This window comes from Diaphorina citri, unplaced genomic scaffold (assembly GCF_000475195.1).
Source record: "Diaphorina citri unplaced genomic scaffold, Diaci psyllid genome assembly version 1.1 scaffold631, whole genome shotgun sequence".
Lineage (NCBI taxonomy): Eukaryota > Metazoa > Arthropoda > Insecta > Hemiptera > Psyllidae > Diaphorina > Diaphorina citri.
The window spans coordinates 138,091-155,984 of record NW_007378064.1 but is presented as its reverse complement, the minus strand read 5'-3'; the positions used below and the strand labels follow the sequence as shown (position 1 = coordinate 155,984).

The window sequence follows — 17,894 nt, the reverse complement described above, 5'->3', positions numbered from 1 at the left end:
CAAATAGTCCCGACTGTGAGATTGTCTCAACACCCTGTAACCTGTTTTCAGTATCTTATTTCGAATATACAAAGGTAGGCGAGGTACTTTTTGCTATGAATAAAGAAAAAAATGCTTGAAAAATAAAACTCTAATGAAACAAAACATTCGGAGAAGGAAGAGAAAAGTTTGTTCAATAAATTCAAAATGGTGGACTGGAAAGGAAAAGAAAATATGGAAATGCACAGGGCGTCACAGAAGCTTGCGTGAGAATGAGAGTAAGGTAACAACATCAAGAAGGATTAGACATTAGAAGGAACTTGGGGGAATTCAGATTTTTTCCTTCAGATACCCATAGCATATAAAATGAATTTTAAAAATTGCCGCCGGGACAGCTATCTCACGTCATCCGAGCTCATCTCAGCCCTGTTCATAAACACACCCTGACTCAACTTTTGCGCCACCGGTGTTTTTAGCTAAATTCCTGTGTGTGAACTTGTGAAGCGTTGAGGTTTGCAACTTGTTTTTTCAACATAAACAAACCCACGTGCTTAATTCAAAAATTTCAAAATTATTTTTTTTTGTTTCCAGTAACAGTAAAGTGAAGAGGAAATGAATTTATTAATATTAGGTATAATATTTAAAAAATAATTTACCAAATAATCAACTGAATCAAGTTTACACCTATTTATTTGCTCTATTGAATAATGTTCAAAGAATCACATTTCTGAAGAAAACACTGATTCCCTGAGGACTGCATATCCAAACTCTGAAGTCTTTCTAATCAGTCATCATGTTGAGAAGACAAGCAAGAGAATAATGTTCAAAGAATCACATTTCTGAAGAAAACACTGATTCCCTGAGGACTGCATATTCAAACTCTGAAGTCTTACTAATCAGTCTGAATTCAGTCATCATGTTGAGAAGACAAGCAAGGCTTAGACGTGAGTATCTCTATAGAAAATCCTTAGAAGAAAAACAACGAGCTATCCAAGAAAAGAAAGATAGGCTACGTAAAAGTTTAGATGGGAACAAGAAAATTCCAACAGACCTGAAGAATCAGGCACTCTCACTTCAGAGAAAGCTTGACTGGGAAGATGAGGGTCCAGAGCTAGCTGTCTCAATTGGGACTGAAACAAGTGGAGGTGGGTTGACACATCAAGATGATGAGTATAGATGGGCAGGGATTGAAGATCCTAAAATAATGATTACCACCTCACGAGATCCAAGCTCACGACTCAAAATGTTTGTCAAAGAGTTACGTTTGATTTTTCCAAACTCTCAACGTATGAACAGAGGAAACTATGAGATGAAGCAGTTGATACATGCCTGCAGAGCTAATGATGTGACAGATTTTATTGTGGTTCATGAACACAGAGGTATTCCCGACACTTTGGTTATTTGTCATTTGCCGTATGGACCTACAGCATACTTTACAATGTCAGATGTGATCATGAGGCATGATATTCCAGATCTAGGTACAATGTCTGAACAATATCCTCATCTTGTATTCCATAATTTTAAAACTCAGCTAGGACAGAGAGTGATGAGTATATTGAAATATTTGTTCCCTGTTCCTAAAGAAGATAGTAAAAGGATTGTTACTTTTGCTAATCATGATGATTACATTTCATTTAGACATCATAACTATAAAAGGGTGAGTATTAGATAACTTTGTATTAGTGTGATACCTATAAACTATTGATTGTGAAACCTTTCCAAGCTGCAAAGACTATGGTGCTTCTTACGATTTTAAATTGGTAGATGAGCGAATTCCTGAACTGCGGCTAACAGATTTGGTTGCTAACAGCGGCGCACCTTCCCGTTTACCAGGCGAGAGCATATTTTAACCATTGTACCTACTACAGAGACACGGTAAGTTATAATTTTAGTAGTTCTAATAAGCAGTAGGTAGCTGGTCTTTGAAATTCTACAGCAGATGGTATATCAATTTGGAAAGTTGCCCACTATGTCTATTCTCACTTTGTTTGTGACGATCCGGATCAGTTCAGCTGTTTTCAAAACCAAACCACGTTCTGACGTTTTTATGTAGGGAAAATTGGAAAATCTCTATCTGCCAAGCGTTCATATTAGAAGCACCCTACAAATCATTATTTTTATGTGCCTACATAAATAAGAATGTAGGTACTTTGTACCTGTCTCCCTACGTAACTAGAGGTTAGGTACCTTGTATATTGAAAAATGACCAAATAAGTATAAATAGTAAAATATTCCCATCTGCAGTATAAATTCTCTTATTATGCAAAACATTCATTATACGAGTATCTGTACAGGTACCTTTGTTGATTGTTGCTAGGCAACAACAAACAAACTTATGCTATTCCAACCTCAGCTAGTATTACTGTAGATATAGTTTTCTTTTAACATAGCCCAGGCACATGCACACATATCTACCCTTATGTACGGAAAATATAAAAAAAGCTAACTTGAAGAATTAAAGTTCAGTTCAGAATAGAGGAAGCTAGAAAGCTTGAAGGTGTGTAACTCTTTTTTTGCCTATAAAAGAATTGATTTTATCATTAATATTTTTTTCGTCATTAAAAAAACAACCCCACAACAAATGGGGGAAGGGACTGAGACTACGTGGAAGGTATTTTCGTCAGTTTATGCTGGAGAAAGGGCAATAAAAAACCTCAGCATGGAAAAGATTTTATTATTTTTTATTGTTTCAAATTTATTTTTAAAATTAACTGCTTAGTTATCTACCTACTTTCTTTATTAAAAAAAGTGCTGCTAAATTTCCGAGTTCTGATCAGATTTTTTTTTTTTTTTTAATCGCAGTGGTAATTTTCAAAACTTTTGGATTTAGTGAAAATAATTATTTATTATCTGGGAAACTGGGTATTTATACCCACCTATCTAAAACGTATTCTTCATTAGGTAAACCTAAGTAAATTACTGTGGGCATTATTTGGGTATAGGTATCTTTGACATACTATAGGTATGTAATCACGTGCTGACATTTACCTATTTACTCATAGACAGTACTTGGCTAATTTTCGGGTCCTATTTTCCTCACGCGTCCTTCAAAATCTTTCTGATTCTGCTCTCGGCTAGCACCTCCTCGAGTTATTAAGGAGCGCGGCAGCCCTTTGCCCCGCTAAGTCAAAATTTGTCAGCGTTCTCCTTACGAGTACCTACATACTTCGAAATAGCAAGTTATCCCGTACAATCACCCGTCCAGATACCAACCACGTACAACGGTGTTAAACTTTGAACACTGTCGCATTTAGAAAACTAATGATACAGTTAACGTCTTGTAACTAGACCTATAGGCTATAAGTACCTACTGGGTACTGGCCATTGGCACCTAACCGAAAATCTCGTCTTTCTTTTACGAGGTGGGTAAGTAAGGTAGGTACCTAGGTACCTAAACACATAAAGATGGGATTTGTACCCTACTCAAATCTACGCGTTTTGCCATACTTATGTATTTATTTTAACTAGGTACCTACCAACCTACCAAGGTTTACTATAGGTGGGTACTGGGTAGCTTTAGCTAAGTACTTACCGAAGTGTATCGGTATATCGAGGTGTTTCACCGTTTTTATTTCGTAGCAATGGATCAAGTGCTACATTAGACTCGTGTGGTCTGTGTCGTAGCATGCCCATCCCGTAATATTCCTCTCATCAAATGGGCTGGAAGCTGGAAGAGACACAATACTTCCCATTTAGTTGCTGGGTCAACACGAGACCATCAGAAAGTAACCCGTTGAAATGATTACAATCGAAAAAAAGAATAGGTACAAATTTTTGTCGATGGTGAGCAACGAACCCGGGACCTTCTGCTTGGTAAGCAAGGGCGTTACCACTGAGCTAACCGCTAACCGTATCCGTCTTCCAAGACAAATTAGGTACCTACCTAGGTACTTCTTGAAGCCCGTTCCCACTTCTGTCGTTCAAAAAAAAAAAAAAAAAAAAAAAAAAAAAACGGATCAAACCCACGAAAAATGGAACGGGCCTTTTCTTTTTTTCAGCCAACAATTCTGGCGTAAAAAAAAAAAAAAAAAAAAAAAAAAAAATCGGATCAAACTCACGACAAATGGAACGGGCCTTTACTTTTGTTCAGCCATAATATGTATACGTTATGGTTCAACCTAAAATAGGAAGGTATCTACCTATTTTAGCTACTCACCTGTAAACCAGCGGAGCGGACTTCCTAACAAGCAAGATCAGATTTTGCAAGGTTTGGCACTTTAAGAATTCACAGATGAGATTTGAAATATTCGTGTTTCTTTGGGTGCTAAAACTGGCAATCTGTTGGTCATCGGAAAATCGGAATACAATCTTGGATCTTGGATCAGACGGTTTTTTTCATGCTGCAAAAGAGGTGAGTTCTAAAAAAGTAAAAAAAAAAAAAAAAATGTACCTACCCCTACCTACCTACAAAAAATAAAATGAAAACAAATCCGTCATTTTTACTTTACATCTACCTATTTAATAATCAAAAATTAAACAAAATTAAAACAAAAAGTAGGTACCTAGGTATACCTACCTATAGGTAATCCCATAGTTTCTTGGTATTTAGACCGATTTTTTTTACTATTTTTTAATCTAAAAAGTAAAAAGAAAAAATAATTCCAATTCTCCCCATAACTTGAGCTTAGGTACGACACTGATTTTACATTACCTCTGTGGCAATCACGGAATACTCAAGAATTAAGTGCTGTGTTAACACATGGTAAACTACGAGTAGTTGATAAAATGTGAGAAACTGATTACTGATTACGTATGTGTGTGAAGATGGCTTGAAGAGAGAGATGAGAAAATATAATAAATAGAATAGAAAATGGGGAAAGCTGGATATATAGATAAATGGATAGTAAATATATTATGTATGTGTGTTTGAGAGAGAGAGAGAGAGGGAGAGAGCGCGCGCGCCACCCTATCGTACTCAAGTGTCCTCGTGTGCAAGTGGAAATAATATATCTGTCACTCTCTTCTAGCTCTCTCCTCATCCTCTTGCTATAAGGACCCCACGTGTCCTAAGAAACAATAACATTGTAGGCCTGGCTAATGATAGGCATGGGTAATCTAGACTTAGGTTATGCATAGAAAACAATGCACTTCTCAAGTTGTCATCCAAGCCTGGCTTACGTACTTCTGAGGTTTATCAAGAGTTCTCTCCTCATCCTCTTGCTATAAGGACCCCACGTGTCCTAAGAAACAATAACATTGTAGGCCTGGCTAATGATAGGCATGGGTAATCCAGACTTAGGTTATGCATAGAAAACAATGCACTTCTCAAGTTGTCATCCAAGCCTGGCTTATGTACGTCTGAGGTTTACCAAGAGTGACCGTATCAAGAGTGACCACGAATTAAACACAGTCTCTTTGGTTTACAGGCTGATGAGAACAGGAGAAAGGGAGAGGAAAGAAGAAGATAAACGAACAGAAGAAAAAGAAGAGGACAGACAATCTCCGAGTGAGGTAGATAATTGTCAAGAAGATAAAGGAACAGAAGAAAAAGAAGAGGACAGACAATCTCCGAGTGAGGTAGATAATTGTCTCTGGTTACACAAAGTTTCATTACGGAGTATGGAATGCCCCGTTCTCCCTCCCTCTTATCTCGCCCTTTCTCTCTTTTATCTCTCCCTCCCCTCTCTTATCTCCCAAAACCTGGCTAATGATAGGCATGGGTAATCTAGACTTAGGTTATGCATAGAAAACAATGCACTTCTCAAGTTGTCATCCAAGCCTGGCTTATGTACTTCTGAGGTTTATCAAGAGTGACCACGAATTAAACACAGCCTCTTTGGTTTACAGGCTGATGAGAACAGGAGAAAGGGAGAGGAAAGAAGAAGAAGAAGATAAAGGAACAGAAGAAAAAGAAGAGGACAGACAATCTCCGAGTGAGGTAGATAATTGTCTCTGGTTACACAAAGTTTCATTATGGAGTATGGAATGCTCCCTTCTCCCTCCCTCTTATCTCGCCCTTTCTCTCTTTTATCTCTCCCTCCCCTCTCTTATCTCGCCCTTTCTCTCTTTAGCTCGTCCTCCCCTCTCTTATCTCCCAAAGGAGAGAGATTTCTCCTGTCACTTGTCCTGGCCTATGGTTTAACCACACGAGCTTAATTTGAAAATTTCAGCAAAACGTTTTGTTTGATGAAAACCCTCTCGCTGTCACTTTCTATTGTGCTGATTGCACAGGGAGGCATTTTCTCTCGATTGTGGGTACCACGGCTGAGTTACCGCTAAGGTCGAGTGTTTTTGATTAGAAGAAAAGCCTCATTTGTGATGGGAGTACTTTGTTTCCCCTCGATTAGGTGGCGGTAGTGGAAATATTCTTTTGAATTTTTTGAGTTGGGGATTTTTTTTTTTATTCATTGTGGCCCATTTCTGGTTTTACTTAAAAGTCGACCCAAGAAAGTCGCGGAAGCATTGGTTTATCTTGGATTTTTTTTCCAGGTTTCATCTTATTGGTGGGCTGCCTGATTCTCGTATACAGTCTCTTTGGTTTACAGGCTGATGAGAACAGGAGAAAGGGAGAGGAAAGAAGAAGATAAAGGAACAGAAGAAAAAGAAGAGGACAATCTCCGAGTGAGGTAGATAATTGTCTCTGGTTACACAAAGTTTCATTATGGAGTATGGAATGCCCCGTTCTCCCTCCCTCTTCTCTCGCCCTTTCTCTCGTCCTCCCCTCTCTTATCTCCCAAAGGAGAGAGATTTCTCCTGTCACTTGTCCTGGCCTTTGGTTTAACCACACGAGCTTAATTTGAAAATTTCAGCAAAACGTTTCGTTTGACGAAAACCCTCTCGCTGTCACTTTCTATTGTGCTGATTGCACAGGGAGGCATTTTCTCTCGTTTGTGGGTACCACGGCTGAGTTACCGCTAAAGTCGAGTGTTTTTGATTAGAAGAAAAGCCTCATTTGTGAAGGGAACACTACGTTTTGTTTGACGAAAACCCTCTCGCTGTCACTTTCTATTGTGCTGATTGCACAGGGAGGCATTTTCTCTCGATTGTGGGTACCACTACCACGGCTGAGTTACCGCTAAAGTCGAGTGTTTTTGATTAGAAGAAAAGCCTCATTTGTGATGGGAGTACTTTGTTTCCCTTCGATGAGGTGGCGGTAGTGGAAACATTCTTTTGAATTTTTTGGGTTGGGGATTTTTTTTATTCATCGTGGCCCATTTCTGGTTTTACTTAAAAGTCGACCCAAGAAAGTCGCGGAAGCATTGGTTTATCTTGGATTTTTTTACCCCAGGTTTCATCTTATTGGTGGGCTGTCTGATTCTCGTAGATATCGTATATCGTGGATTTGAATTTGAATTGACTCTGGTTATGTTGTTATTCATTCAAGTATTGGTTGTTTTCTATCTCTCAACTATTCGGGATAATTTCAAGTGTTTGACTCCAGTGACCATAAATAAGCTTTATTAATTTTTAACCCTCTCGCTGTCACTTTCTATTGTGCTGATTGCACAGGGAGGCATTTTCTCTCGATTGTGGGTACCACGGCTGAGTTACCGCTAAAGTCGAGTGTTTTTGATTAGAAGAAAAGCCTCATTTGTGATGGGAGTACTTTGTTTCCCTTCGATGAGGTGGCGGTAGTGGAAATATTCTTTTGAATTTTTTGAGTTGGGGATTTTTTTTTTTTATTCATCGTGGCCCATTTCTGGTTTTTTAAAAGTCGACCCAAGAAAGTCGCGGAAGCATTGGTTTATCTTGGATTTTTTTTTCCAGGTTTCATCTTATTGGTGGGCTGCCTGATTCTCGTAGATATCGTATATCGTGGATTTGAATTAGAATTGACTCTGGTTATGTTGTAATTCATTCAAGTATTGGTTGTTTTCTATCTCTCATCTATTCGGGATAATTTCCAGTGTTTGACTCCAGTGACCATAAATAAGCTTTATTAATTTTCATGTGATCATGAGGCATGATATTCCAGATCTAGGTACAATGTCTGAACAATATCCTCATCTTGTATTCCATAATTTTAAAACTCAGCTGGGACAGAGAGTTATGAGTATATTAAAATATTTGTTCCCTGTTCCTAAAGAAGATAGTAAGATTAATTTTTCTGAGAAAGCTGTGTGCCAAAACTTCAACTGAATTTTATTGTTATCAAATCAAAGCTTTCGATTCCTTTGAAAGAAATTTCTTTAGAAGTATTTGCTGACCGGGATTGATAACTTTTAATGTAAACAGAAAAGTTCGTGAAACACCAGAAATGCAAACCACTAGAAAGTGCATCACAACAAAAGTTCCAAACACTGATTAGAGGGTCCAAAGTTTCAACTTGGAGGTTGTTATTAGGTAGATAACTTTGTATTAGTGTGATACCTATAAACTATTGATTGTGAAACCTTTCCAAGCTGCAAAGACTATGGTGCTTCTTACGATTTTAAATATTTTCGATTGTTGTTGTTCTAGAAAAGAAATGACCTTTATTCAATCATGATTGGTAGAATCTACTTGATTCTGAATATCTAAAAATATTCATAAAATAAGGTTGGATTTTGTCATACCCTGTAATAGGTATATGAGAAAATTTACATGAAATAATTGTCACTCTTTCTATACGCTTTGTAATGAAAATTTATTCACATTTGACCTCATTTAAATGGGCGAAAAAGAGTTTAAATCGAAAAATCACGTGTGTTTAATTGTGATAGCAAACGGTAAGGGACGGACAAAAATTTGGAATTGGAGATAAATTAATGCACAAATTAGGTAGTTATTTGGATTATTTTTTTTTTCAAGTTCAAAATTGATGATAATTAATTGATTAATTTTAATTGATTAATTATCATCGATTATTTAGCATTATCATTAAAAGTTGGTGTTGAAAAAACCTCTCCACCTAATCCAAGCTGGAAGAAATGAAAGCGAGATTGTCCCATCTTGATTCTGTTCTTAAAAGATCTAAAAGCCCTTTTTTCCGCTTTTTTTTTTATCTTATAAATTATTCACGCAGTTTTGTCCTGTCTCAGCAGAAATTTCTCTCCTCCTCCCTCTTTCCTTTGCTCCCTCACTTCTTCCTCTCTCTCTCTGCCGGAACAATGTTAACTATACTAACCCGTTCAGTTTTGAAAAATGCTCCGTTCTTGCCAAGAATAGATGAATCGAAATAGAAAGAAAGAGAGAGAGAGAGAGAGAGAGAGAGAGTCTTTTTAATCCCTTATGAGCTTATAGTATCAACCGACTTCCTGGATTTTTCTTATAGCCAACGGCTGTCTCTCTCTTTCTCTCCCTCCCTCTTTCTCTCTCGCTCTCTCTCTCCCTCCCTCTTTCTCTCTCGCTCTCTCTCTCTCTCCCTCTCAAGAAAGTGCACTATTATTAGGTGTGTTAATCTCTTCAAAATCCTACAGAATAGAGTGTTCTACTTTTACTTTGGATGGATTAAGGTGGATTAAGGTAAGTTTCCATGCAAGCGAAGGCTCCAGTCAAAAGTAGGTAAAAATATATTCTCATCCTCAACCATTAAATAGGAGTATTCACATCTGTCGTTCAAGTCACTGTATGATATGTGAAATAGGGTAAGTGTACCATTTATTGGCCCACCAGTACCATACCGACTATACGCCGACTGTAACAATTTGGTAAAAATCGGATAATCACCCATCCAGATATTAACCAAAGTAATTGTTGACTGGAGCATGACCTGAACGGATAGTGGAATTCGAATTTCAAAATCTGCACGTCCCAATACAAAGCCTGACGAAGTTCAAAGAGATTTACCATCGATAACTTGTTCGATTCTGGATTCCGGGACTGAGGAAAGTTAAAGGTCTAACAAGTGGGGGAGAAAATAGAGACACTCTTTGTGTCAAAGGCTTCAGGAGAAGGAGAAAGCAAACAGTTTTTCTTTCCCCTAAAAAAGGGAAAAAAATCGGAGGGGAAAATATTTTTAAAACGCTTCCCGAGCTTTTCTTTGCCTCTTGAGTGATCCAGGCGGTAATCTGGGGGTCACACTTGCAGTTGGGGAGCTGTATGGATTCCGGGACTGAGGAAAGTTAAAGGTCTAACAAGTGGGGGAGAAAATAGAGACACTCTTTGTGTCAAAGGCTTCAGGAGAAGGAAAAAGCAAACAGATTTTCTTTCCCTTTTTCCTTTCCCCTAAAAAAGGGGAAAAAATCGGAGGGGAAAATATTTTTAAAACGCTTCCCGAGCTTTTCTTTGCCTCTTGAGTGATTCAGCCGGTAATCTGGGGGTCACACTTGCAGTTGGGGAGCTGTGTTCGCTACACATTTTTATGAAAACATTTTTACTTTTTTCTTATTGAATTTGACCTCATTGAGCAATCTACTTTACTATCATCCGTACAACTAAAGCAGTCATGAAAGTAAAGTAAATTGATAGCAATTAGAAGATGAGTAACTGTTGAAAATAAAAATGATCAACTTATCTATCAAAATGTAGGAAAAGTAACCTTTCCAAATATTTAAAATTCAAGAAGGGAACTCAGTTATTAAATAAAATCATTGGGAACAAAAAATAATATAAAATAATAATAATGGAAGAAGTAGAAGAAATGAGGAGAGGAGTGATTTTTTTCCCCTTCTCTCTCTCTCTCTCTCTCTCTCTCTCTCTCTCTTTAAAATGGAGTTCAAAATGATTTTCATGGAATATTATTTTAATAATAATTTAATTAAAAAATACGCTTTCTTTTTTTTCCTCTCTTGTCTTTTTTCGCTACACATTTTTATGAAAACATTTTTACTTTTTTCTTATTGAATTTGACCTCATTGAGCAATCTACTTTACTATCATCCGTACAGCTAAAGCAGTCATGAAAGTAGTTCAGCTGTAAAATAAAAAGAAATGGAATAGGTGCAAAAGAGGAACTTGGTAGTAACATTTTTACTTTTTTCTTATTGAATTTGACCTCATTGAGCAATCTACTTTACTATCATCCGTACAGCTAAAGCAGTCATGAAAGTACATAGTTCAGCTGTAAAATAAAAAGAAATGGAATAGGTGCAAAAGAGGAACTTGGTAGCAACGGATACCTTGGAGATTTAGGGATAAAAGTCCCATAGGACTAATCAAGTTCCTTTTGTTTGGACCAGGATATATTATCGCAATTATAATTCTTCGTTAATATATTTATGTAACAACCAATTCCTTCGAAAAAACCATTCTTTTTAACTGTTATGGCCCCCATAAATTTTTATGTTACCCTCCATTTTTTTTTCTTTTTGTACACTTGATTCTATTGAATAAAAATTTGGACCGATTGCAATACTTTCTCATTACCTTGTATAGGCTCCCTATACGTAAGGGTAATAGAAAGTAAAAAAGTGGAATGACCAGCCACCCAGATGTTATCCAAGTACGATATACAGAAAAAATGGAATGGACTAATTGGCGGCTATAAAACATTAAATAATCAATAAATTTTCAAAAGGATCACTCAAAATAAAGCGCCGTATTTGGATAACATCTAGGTGGCTGGTCATTCCACTTTTTTACTTTCTATTGTTTATTGATTATTTAATGTTTTATAGCCGCCAATTAGTCCATTCCATTTTTTCTGTATAATGTACTAAAATTTGAAGAACGTATGGATGAATATAGGGAACAATTGCAGACTGAACAGTAACGTATGAACCGATACTTGAAATGGGTGCCAATGCTAACTTGTTTTGTATGTTTATGTCAACTCGTGTGGAAAGCGTGATAGCAACTTTATTTTGAGTGATCCTTTTGAAAATTTATTGATTATTTAATGTTTTATAGCCGCCAATTAGTCCATTCCATTTTTTCTGTATAATCTACAAAAATTTGAAGAACGTATGGATTAATATAGGGAACAATTGCAGACTGAACAGTAACGTATGAACCGATAATTGAAATGGGTGCCAATGCTCGTTTGATATAATTGCTTTCATTGGAGGTAAAAATAGTACCCATCTATTAACCACCTACAAAATAAATAGTATGTTGAAAAAATTAAGAAAAGGATAATTTGAGATGGATGAAATTAGGGCAGAATACCAAGAACACCCGACAATAATGAAGCCTACACACACTGATATTGTGCATGATCAAAATAAGAAGTGGGTTATTTTCTACTCTATGAGTACCTAGTTATATTTAGCTTTCTCAGGAAATCTGCTGTTTTACATATGTCACTTTGCCTTCCCATCTGAAGTTACAGTCTATTGTAAGCTTTGGCCTCTACAGTTGACCTGCAAGCATGCCTGTCTTTTACCTGGTTACTTCATCCTTTCATGTTCACAGTCCTCAAATATCGCTTTATCCTTGATTGTTAATCAAGGCCTCTGTTTTAGATTAATTTGGTTTTTGATTTAACACATCCCTCTATTCCTGATTTATCAAAACCTCTACAAGTCTCACACTAGATTGTTAATCAAAACCTCTGTTTAAGGTTAATTTCTTTTTCGAATTTACCATATCCCTGTATTCCTGACTTATCAAAACCTCTACAACTCTACACACTACGAGCCTGTCTGGAGGATTTCACATTAAGAGCTTCTAGCTCCAGTTTTCTTTGGCATTCAAGTCATATCACGTAGTCTACACACTACGAGCCTGTCTGGAGGATTTCACATTAAGAGCTGCTAGCTCCAGTTTTCTCTGGCATTCAAGTCATATCACGTAGAAAAAAATATAAAATATGGTGTGATGCAAAGTGATAGATGAAGCAGGCTGGAGGATCGTGGGAAGTGAAAGCAGTCAGGGTAGCGAGGAGAGAAATATTAGATCAGGAAAAAGATATGTTCCGGAATGCTGCAGAAAGTACCCCGTGGAATTCTGAGAAGTGAGAATAAATAGACAGGTTCTTAAAGGGTATATTGATTTTGTACCTGTAATATTAGGTGCATAACGTTATAAGCTTAAGTAAGCTTAAAAGGCTCTCAAGTTCAGATAACATTTTCGATGCAAAGTGATAGATGAAGCAGGCTGGAGGATCGTGGGAAGTGAAAGCAGTCAGGGTAGCGAGGAGAGAAATATTAGATCAGGAAAGAGATATGTTCCGGAATGCTGCAGAAAGTACCTCGTAAAATTCTGAGAAGTGAGAATAAATAGACAGGTTCTTGAAGGGTATATTGATTTTGTACCTGTAATATTAGGTGCATAACGTTATAAGCTTAGGTAAGCTTAAAAGGCTCTCAAGTTCAGATAACATTTTTCCGAGAAGCGTTGGTACCGACTTAACGAGGTTATAAGATACGAGAAGTGTTGTACTTAGTATGTTAAAATTGCTAAACCTCAACGTGTTTCTGAGAAGTGATAAAGGCTTGAGAGAAAGCCTCTTATTTTTCATCAGTCTTCCAGGACAGGACAGTCACCAAGTGGCATAGATTATAACATTTTCCCGAGAAGCGTTGGTACCGACTTAACGAGGTTATAAGATACGAGAAGCGTTGTACTTGGTATGTTTAAATTGCTAAACCTCAACATGTTTCCGAGAAGTGATAAAGGCTTGAGAGAAAGCCTCTTATTTTTCATCAGTCTTCCAGGACTTGGTATGTTTAAATTGCTAAACCTCAACATGTTTCCGAGAAGTGATAAAGGCTTGAGAGAAAGCCTCTTATTTTTCATCAGTCTTCTAGGACAGGACAGTCATCAACTGGCATAGATTCAAGAATCTTCCTAGGCTAGAGGAGCAATACCAATTCTTGCTTCGTCTTCGATCTTTGCCAAGTAGGATGGTCATCATACTTATCATCATCTTCTAAAGGCATCGTCTTGTCGAGAGGTCGAAACAGCCGAATTGTTCTCTGTCCGTTGCCATCAACTTCATCTGCAAGACGACGTTTTAGCATTCCTCAGGTCACATCCTGGAAGTATTAAAAGTCTGGGGCGTCCTCTTTTTCTTTTGTTTTAGCATTCCTCAGGTCACATCCTGGAAGTATTAAAAGTCTGGGGCGTCCTCTTTTTCTTTTCCCCTTTGGCACTAATAAATAACTGACTTTGTCCAACAGGTAGCCTAATGACCCTCTCGACATATTTCCCACAGTTCCACACGGTCCATCCCGTAGAGTACATTAGAGCGAACACCCCGTACATAGAGCACATTAGAGCGAATAATTTCATAATGATACTAATGGTGATAATCATGTGTTTTATGACCTTTTCAAGGCATGTGCTGCATCAGCTCTCTGGCTCTCTCATTCATGTTCGAATATATATCTTCTCGTTGCCTCATCTATTTTTCCATTTCTCATCTATCTTTGGATTTCTCATTTCTCCTTTGTCCTTTTCATTTTGTTTCCGAAGGCGCGTGCTCTGGCGACCCTAATCGGAATGTGCACTCGGCGACCCTAATCGGAATTTTATGCTTAATCATCAAGAACAAGAAGGAGCACCCACCCCATCGCCTTTTGAAATGACAAATAGCTTCATGATAAAACAAAAGCTATGAAAACCTCTGAGAAACCAAAATGGGTAGACTGGTTTCTGTTTTCGACGGCCGACCGGCCCGAATGTTTCTTAGGCTAGCCACTCACTATCAGGTGTCAGGTCTACCTGATAGAGTCAGTTCTGCGCGAAGCTGAAAATTCGCAAGTCAGAAAAATCAGTGAGGTACGTTGAGCAACGTCAATCGTGGTTGGTATCCAAGTCACTGGTGGCTTATGTGGGGTAGGTACACCGTAATTTTGGCTTCGTGAAGGAACAAAATATTGTTTGAGGTGAAGTGTCTACTACTTTACGAGAATGTGTGTATTTAATTCTCATGTAGTCAGCCTAGTTAGCTTCTGTTTTTTATTCCACTCCAGGGCGAACTTTATCCTAAGCAAATAATGATCGTTCTCGGAACAGTCGGGTTTCTCCTATCCTATCCTTCTTCTAAGGGGGGGGGGACTGAAGTTCAACTCCCAGAAGCGGTTCAATGTATTTCACGACTTTGCGGTAACGTAAATTTCTAATAGCGATAGCGGCTTGGTAGATGAGCGAATTTCTGAACTGCGGCGTCTTCTAGATTTGGTTGCTAACAGCGGCGCACCTTCCCGTTTACCAGGCGAGAGCACTTCATTTAGACATCATAACTATAAAAGGGTGAGTATTAGATAACTTTGTATTAGTGTGATACCTATAAACTATTGATTGTGAAACCTTGGTAGTAAAAGTGCTGCAAAGACTATGGTGCTTCTTACGATTTTAAATATTTAAGTTATTTATAGCTATTTATCCTCCAGATATTTTCCAAGTGTTTTTGTTGTTTTTAGCAAAATGTTGGGCCAGAATAATTTGCCTTTCTCATTCTTTTTCAAGTTTTGTTTGCTATTTATGTACAGGTGTTTGTAAGTATGCACATTCTGATTTATTTTGTTATCATTTCAGGATGGGAAGGATATTGAACTCAAGGAAGTAGGACCCAGATTTCAACTGAAATTGTATGAAATCAAATTAGGAACTTTGGACACAGTAGAAGCAGCAGATACTGAATGGGCACTGTTCAGGATGGGAAGGATATTGAACTCAAGGAAGTAGGACCCAGATTTCAACTGAAATTGTATGAAATCAAATTAGGAACTTTGGACACTGTAGAAGCAGCAGATACTGAATGGGCACTAAGGCCATACATGAACACTAATGCCAAGAGAAGATTTTTGTCCCAGGAAGATGGTTGGGCTGAGGAAGATGATGCAGACTTTGTATGAAATGTAAGATTTCTGTGTAAATAGGTATTTGTGACCAGTGTTAATGGTAGAAAGCAAATTATTCTATAGAGATCTCTTGTTTTGGGTTTTTATCAGGTATTCCCTCAAGCAAATGCTTCAGGTCTGTAAGTCTTCAATTTCTTTAGTTATAAAATGGATTCATATCACAAGAAATTCATTCCATCCTCTCACTGGAAGGAAATTCTTTGTTCTGTAGACTATACCCATGATGAACAGTTCATAATTGTTGCATGTACTAAACATGGTGACCTGATTGAATTTATTATTGATTCTGAACTCAACACTGTAAAGGATACCCTTTAGTTATAAAATGGATTCATATCACAAGAAATTCATTCCATCCTCTCACTGGAAGGAAATTCTTTGTTCTGTAGACTATACCCATAATGAACAGTTTATAATTGTTGCATGTACTAAACATGGTGACCTGATTGAATTCATTATTGATTCTGAACTCAACACTGTAAAGGATACTAATAGTATTGATATAGATAACTTCAATGTTCAAGTAATCAAAGTGTTTTTTGCTCTTCATGACCCAGTGAGAGTCTTTTATTTGCTACACACTAGTGCTAATGAGTTGATCATAGTACAAAAAATAAACAATGTATTGAAAATCAAAGAGAAAATTTACAAAGTTCAGAAATTTGAGATTTTGGACTCAAACAAGAGTGGCAGTCCTCAGGTTTCTGTGTGGTATGCCAACTCTAAAGAACCTAACCTGATCACAGATTTTTCAGATCAGTTGTCGGAGCAAATTCATAGTAGTGAACCTTGTGATAAACTTGCTAATGTCCTTAAAATTCAGTTGAAAATGTTGAGTGATAAAAATTAATGATCATAGTAAAAACCAACAGAACACAAATAAATGGGAGTCAAAAGTCTTAACAATTATTTCATTAAACACAGAAAAAAAAGATAATTTATTTGGGTCATTAAAAAAAAAAAGAAGGAAGAAAAAATATTAATGAAAATAAAAAGTATTTTGTGACACTGGTGGTAGAAGTCCCAAGTTGGGCGGAAGAGCGCAGGTGCGTTCCTGCTTTCTTCCCTTATTTCACCCGATGAAATGGAAGGGCTTGCTATCACCGCCCTTTAGTTGTTCAGGTGGTGTGCCAGTGCGAAACAGAAATGACGGCCAAATCGGGAGGAATTTAGCATTTTTTTTCTGGAAAAGAAATATCTTTCTCTCTTAAATTGTATTTAATATCATGGTGCTATCTATATCTATTATAGTCCCTGTTGCTATAGTCATTGCAATACTTCCTAATTGTAAGTCCAAACAAAATACTGTCATGCTAAACTTCCGTGTTATGTATTGAATGTTAAAGCATGCTGAATGTCTTAATGCGATGTATTTTCTGTATTTTTATTTTTTATTCCACACGCTAACAGGTGCTCCCTTCAGCTGTATTCTGTTTTAACATAGAAAACTGCCAATAATATTATTATTTTCATTGAAAAACTAAGAAACAAAATGAGCAAGACACAATATTTTACCAAATAAAGATCATTTTAGAACATTTTATACTAAAAATGTTCAGTTTATTAAAGCTGCTGTAGAGTTATACCTAAATTTTATTTTTTATTCCACACGCTAACAGGTGCTCCCTTCAGCTGTATTCTGTTTTAACATAGAAAACTGCCAATAATATTATTATTTTAATTGAAAAACTAAGAAACAAAATGAGCAAGACACAATATTTTAACAAATAAAGATCATTTTAGAACATTTTGTACTAAAAATGTTCAGTTTATTAAAGCTGCTGTAGAGTTACATATACCTAAATTATCGCATTTCCCGAATGAATAAATATCAATTTGTTGGAGCTCATTCAATTCACTTGATGGATTTAATTTCATTTCGTCAATACTTCTCTTCTTCCCTTCGGAAATTTTCAACTTAGTTCTCCAAGAACATGTGAAAGCTCTTTGTACGTGGGCTGAGCTCCAAATAATTAACATACTTTCCTGTTGACGAATTCTGTATGGAAAAGTTACTTTGAGAATTTTCAAGTGAAGGGCGAGTCGAATATAAAATGAAATGTTCCATTGTATCATAGGTAGGAGAGGATTTGGAAAAAGTCGATTTTGGAAGTAAAGGCTTTGGAGCTCATTTTCTGTGTCAATGTTTCTGGTTTTCTTCTGGATAAAAAATATTAAAATTACCTTTCGAAAGAGAAACATGTAGCCTTTTTACACAGATCAATGTACTCGATGATTTTAATTATGTTTTCCGAGTGACGATGAAGAATGAAAATGCTCTCGAGAGTTATTTAATGAACAGTTATTT

General features: G+C 36.9%; 2 protein-coding genes across 2 annotated transcripts; both read left to right on the top strand.

The window, feature by feature from the left end:
• The first annotated feature begins 799 nt into the window (after positions 1-799).
• Positions 800-15,806, top strand: LOC103510671 (U3 small nucleolar ribonucleoprotein protein IMP4). Its single transcript, XM_017444672.2, has 3 exons — positions 800-1,636; positions 8,252-8,254; positions 15,380-15,806. The coding sequence occupies exons 1-3, from the start codon at positions 896-898 to the stop codon at positions 15,578-15,580; spliced, it is 945 nt and encodes a 314-aa protein (XP_017300161.1). The 5' UTR covers positions 800-895; the 3' UTR covers positions 15,581-15,806.
• LOC108252581 lies at positions 15,666-16,436 on the top strand. Its single transcript, XM_017444675.2, has 2 exons — positions 15,666-15,733; positions 15,912-16,436. The coding sequence occupies exon 2, from the start codon at positions 15,912-15,914 to the stop codon at positions 16,434-16,436; it is 525 nt and encodes a 174-aa protein (XP_017300164.1). The 5' UTR covers positions 15,666-15,733.
• The last annotated feature ends 1,458 nt before the right edge of the window (positions 16,437-17,894 follow it).

Bases quoted from the DNA above. Each gene is read 5' to 3' on its own strand.
- LOC103510671 (XM_017444672.2), top strand. From the start codon at position 896: ATGTTGAGAAGACAAGCAAGGCTTAGACGTGAGTATCTCTATAGAAAA.
- LOC108252581 (XM_017444675.2), top strand. From the start codon at position 15,912: ATGGATTCATATCACAAGAAATTCATTCCATCCTCTCACTGGAAGGAA.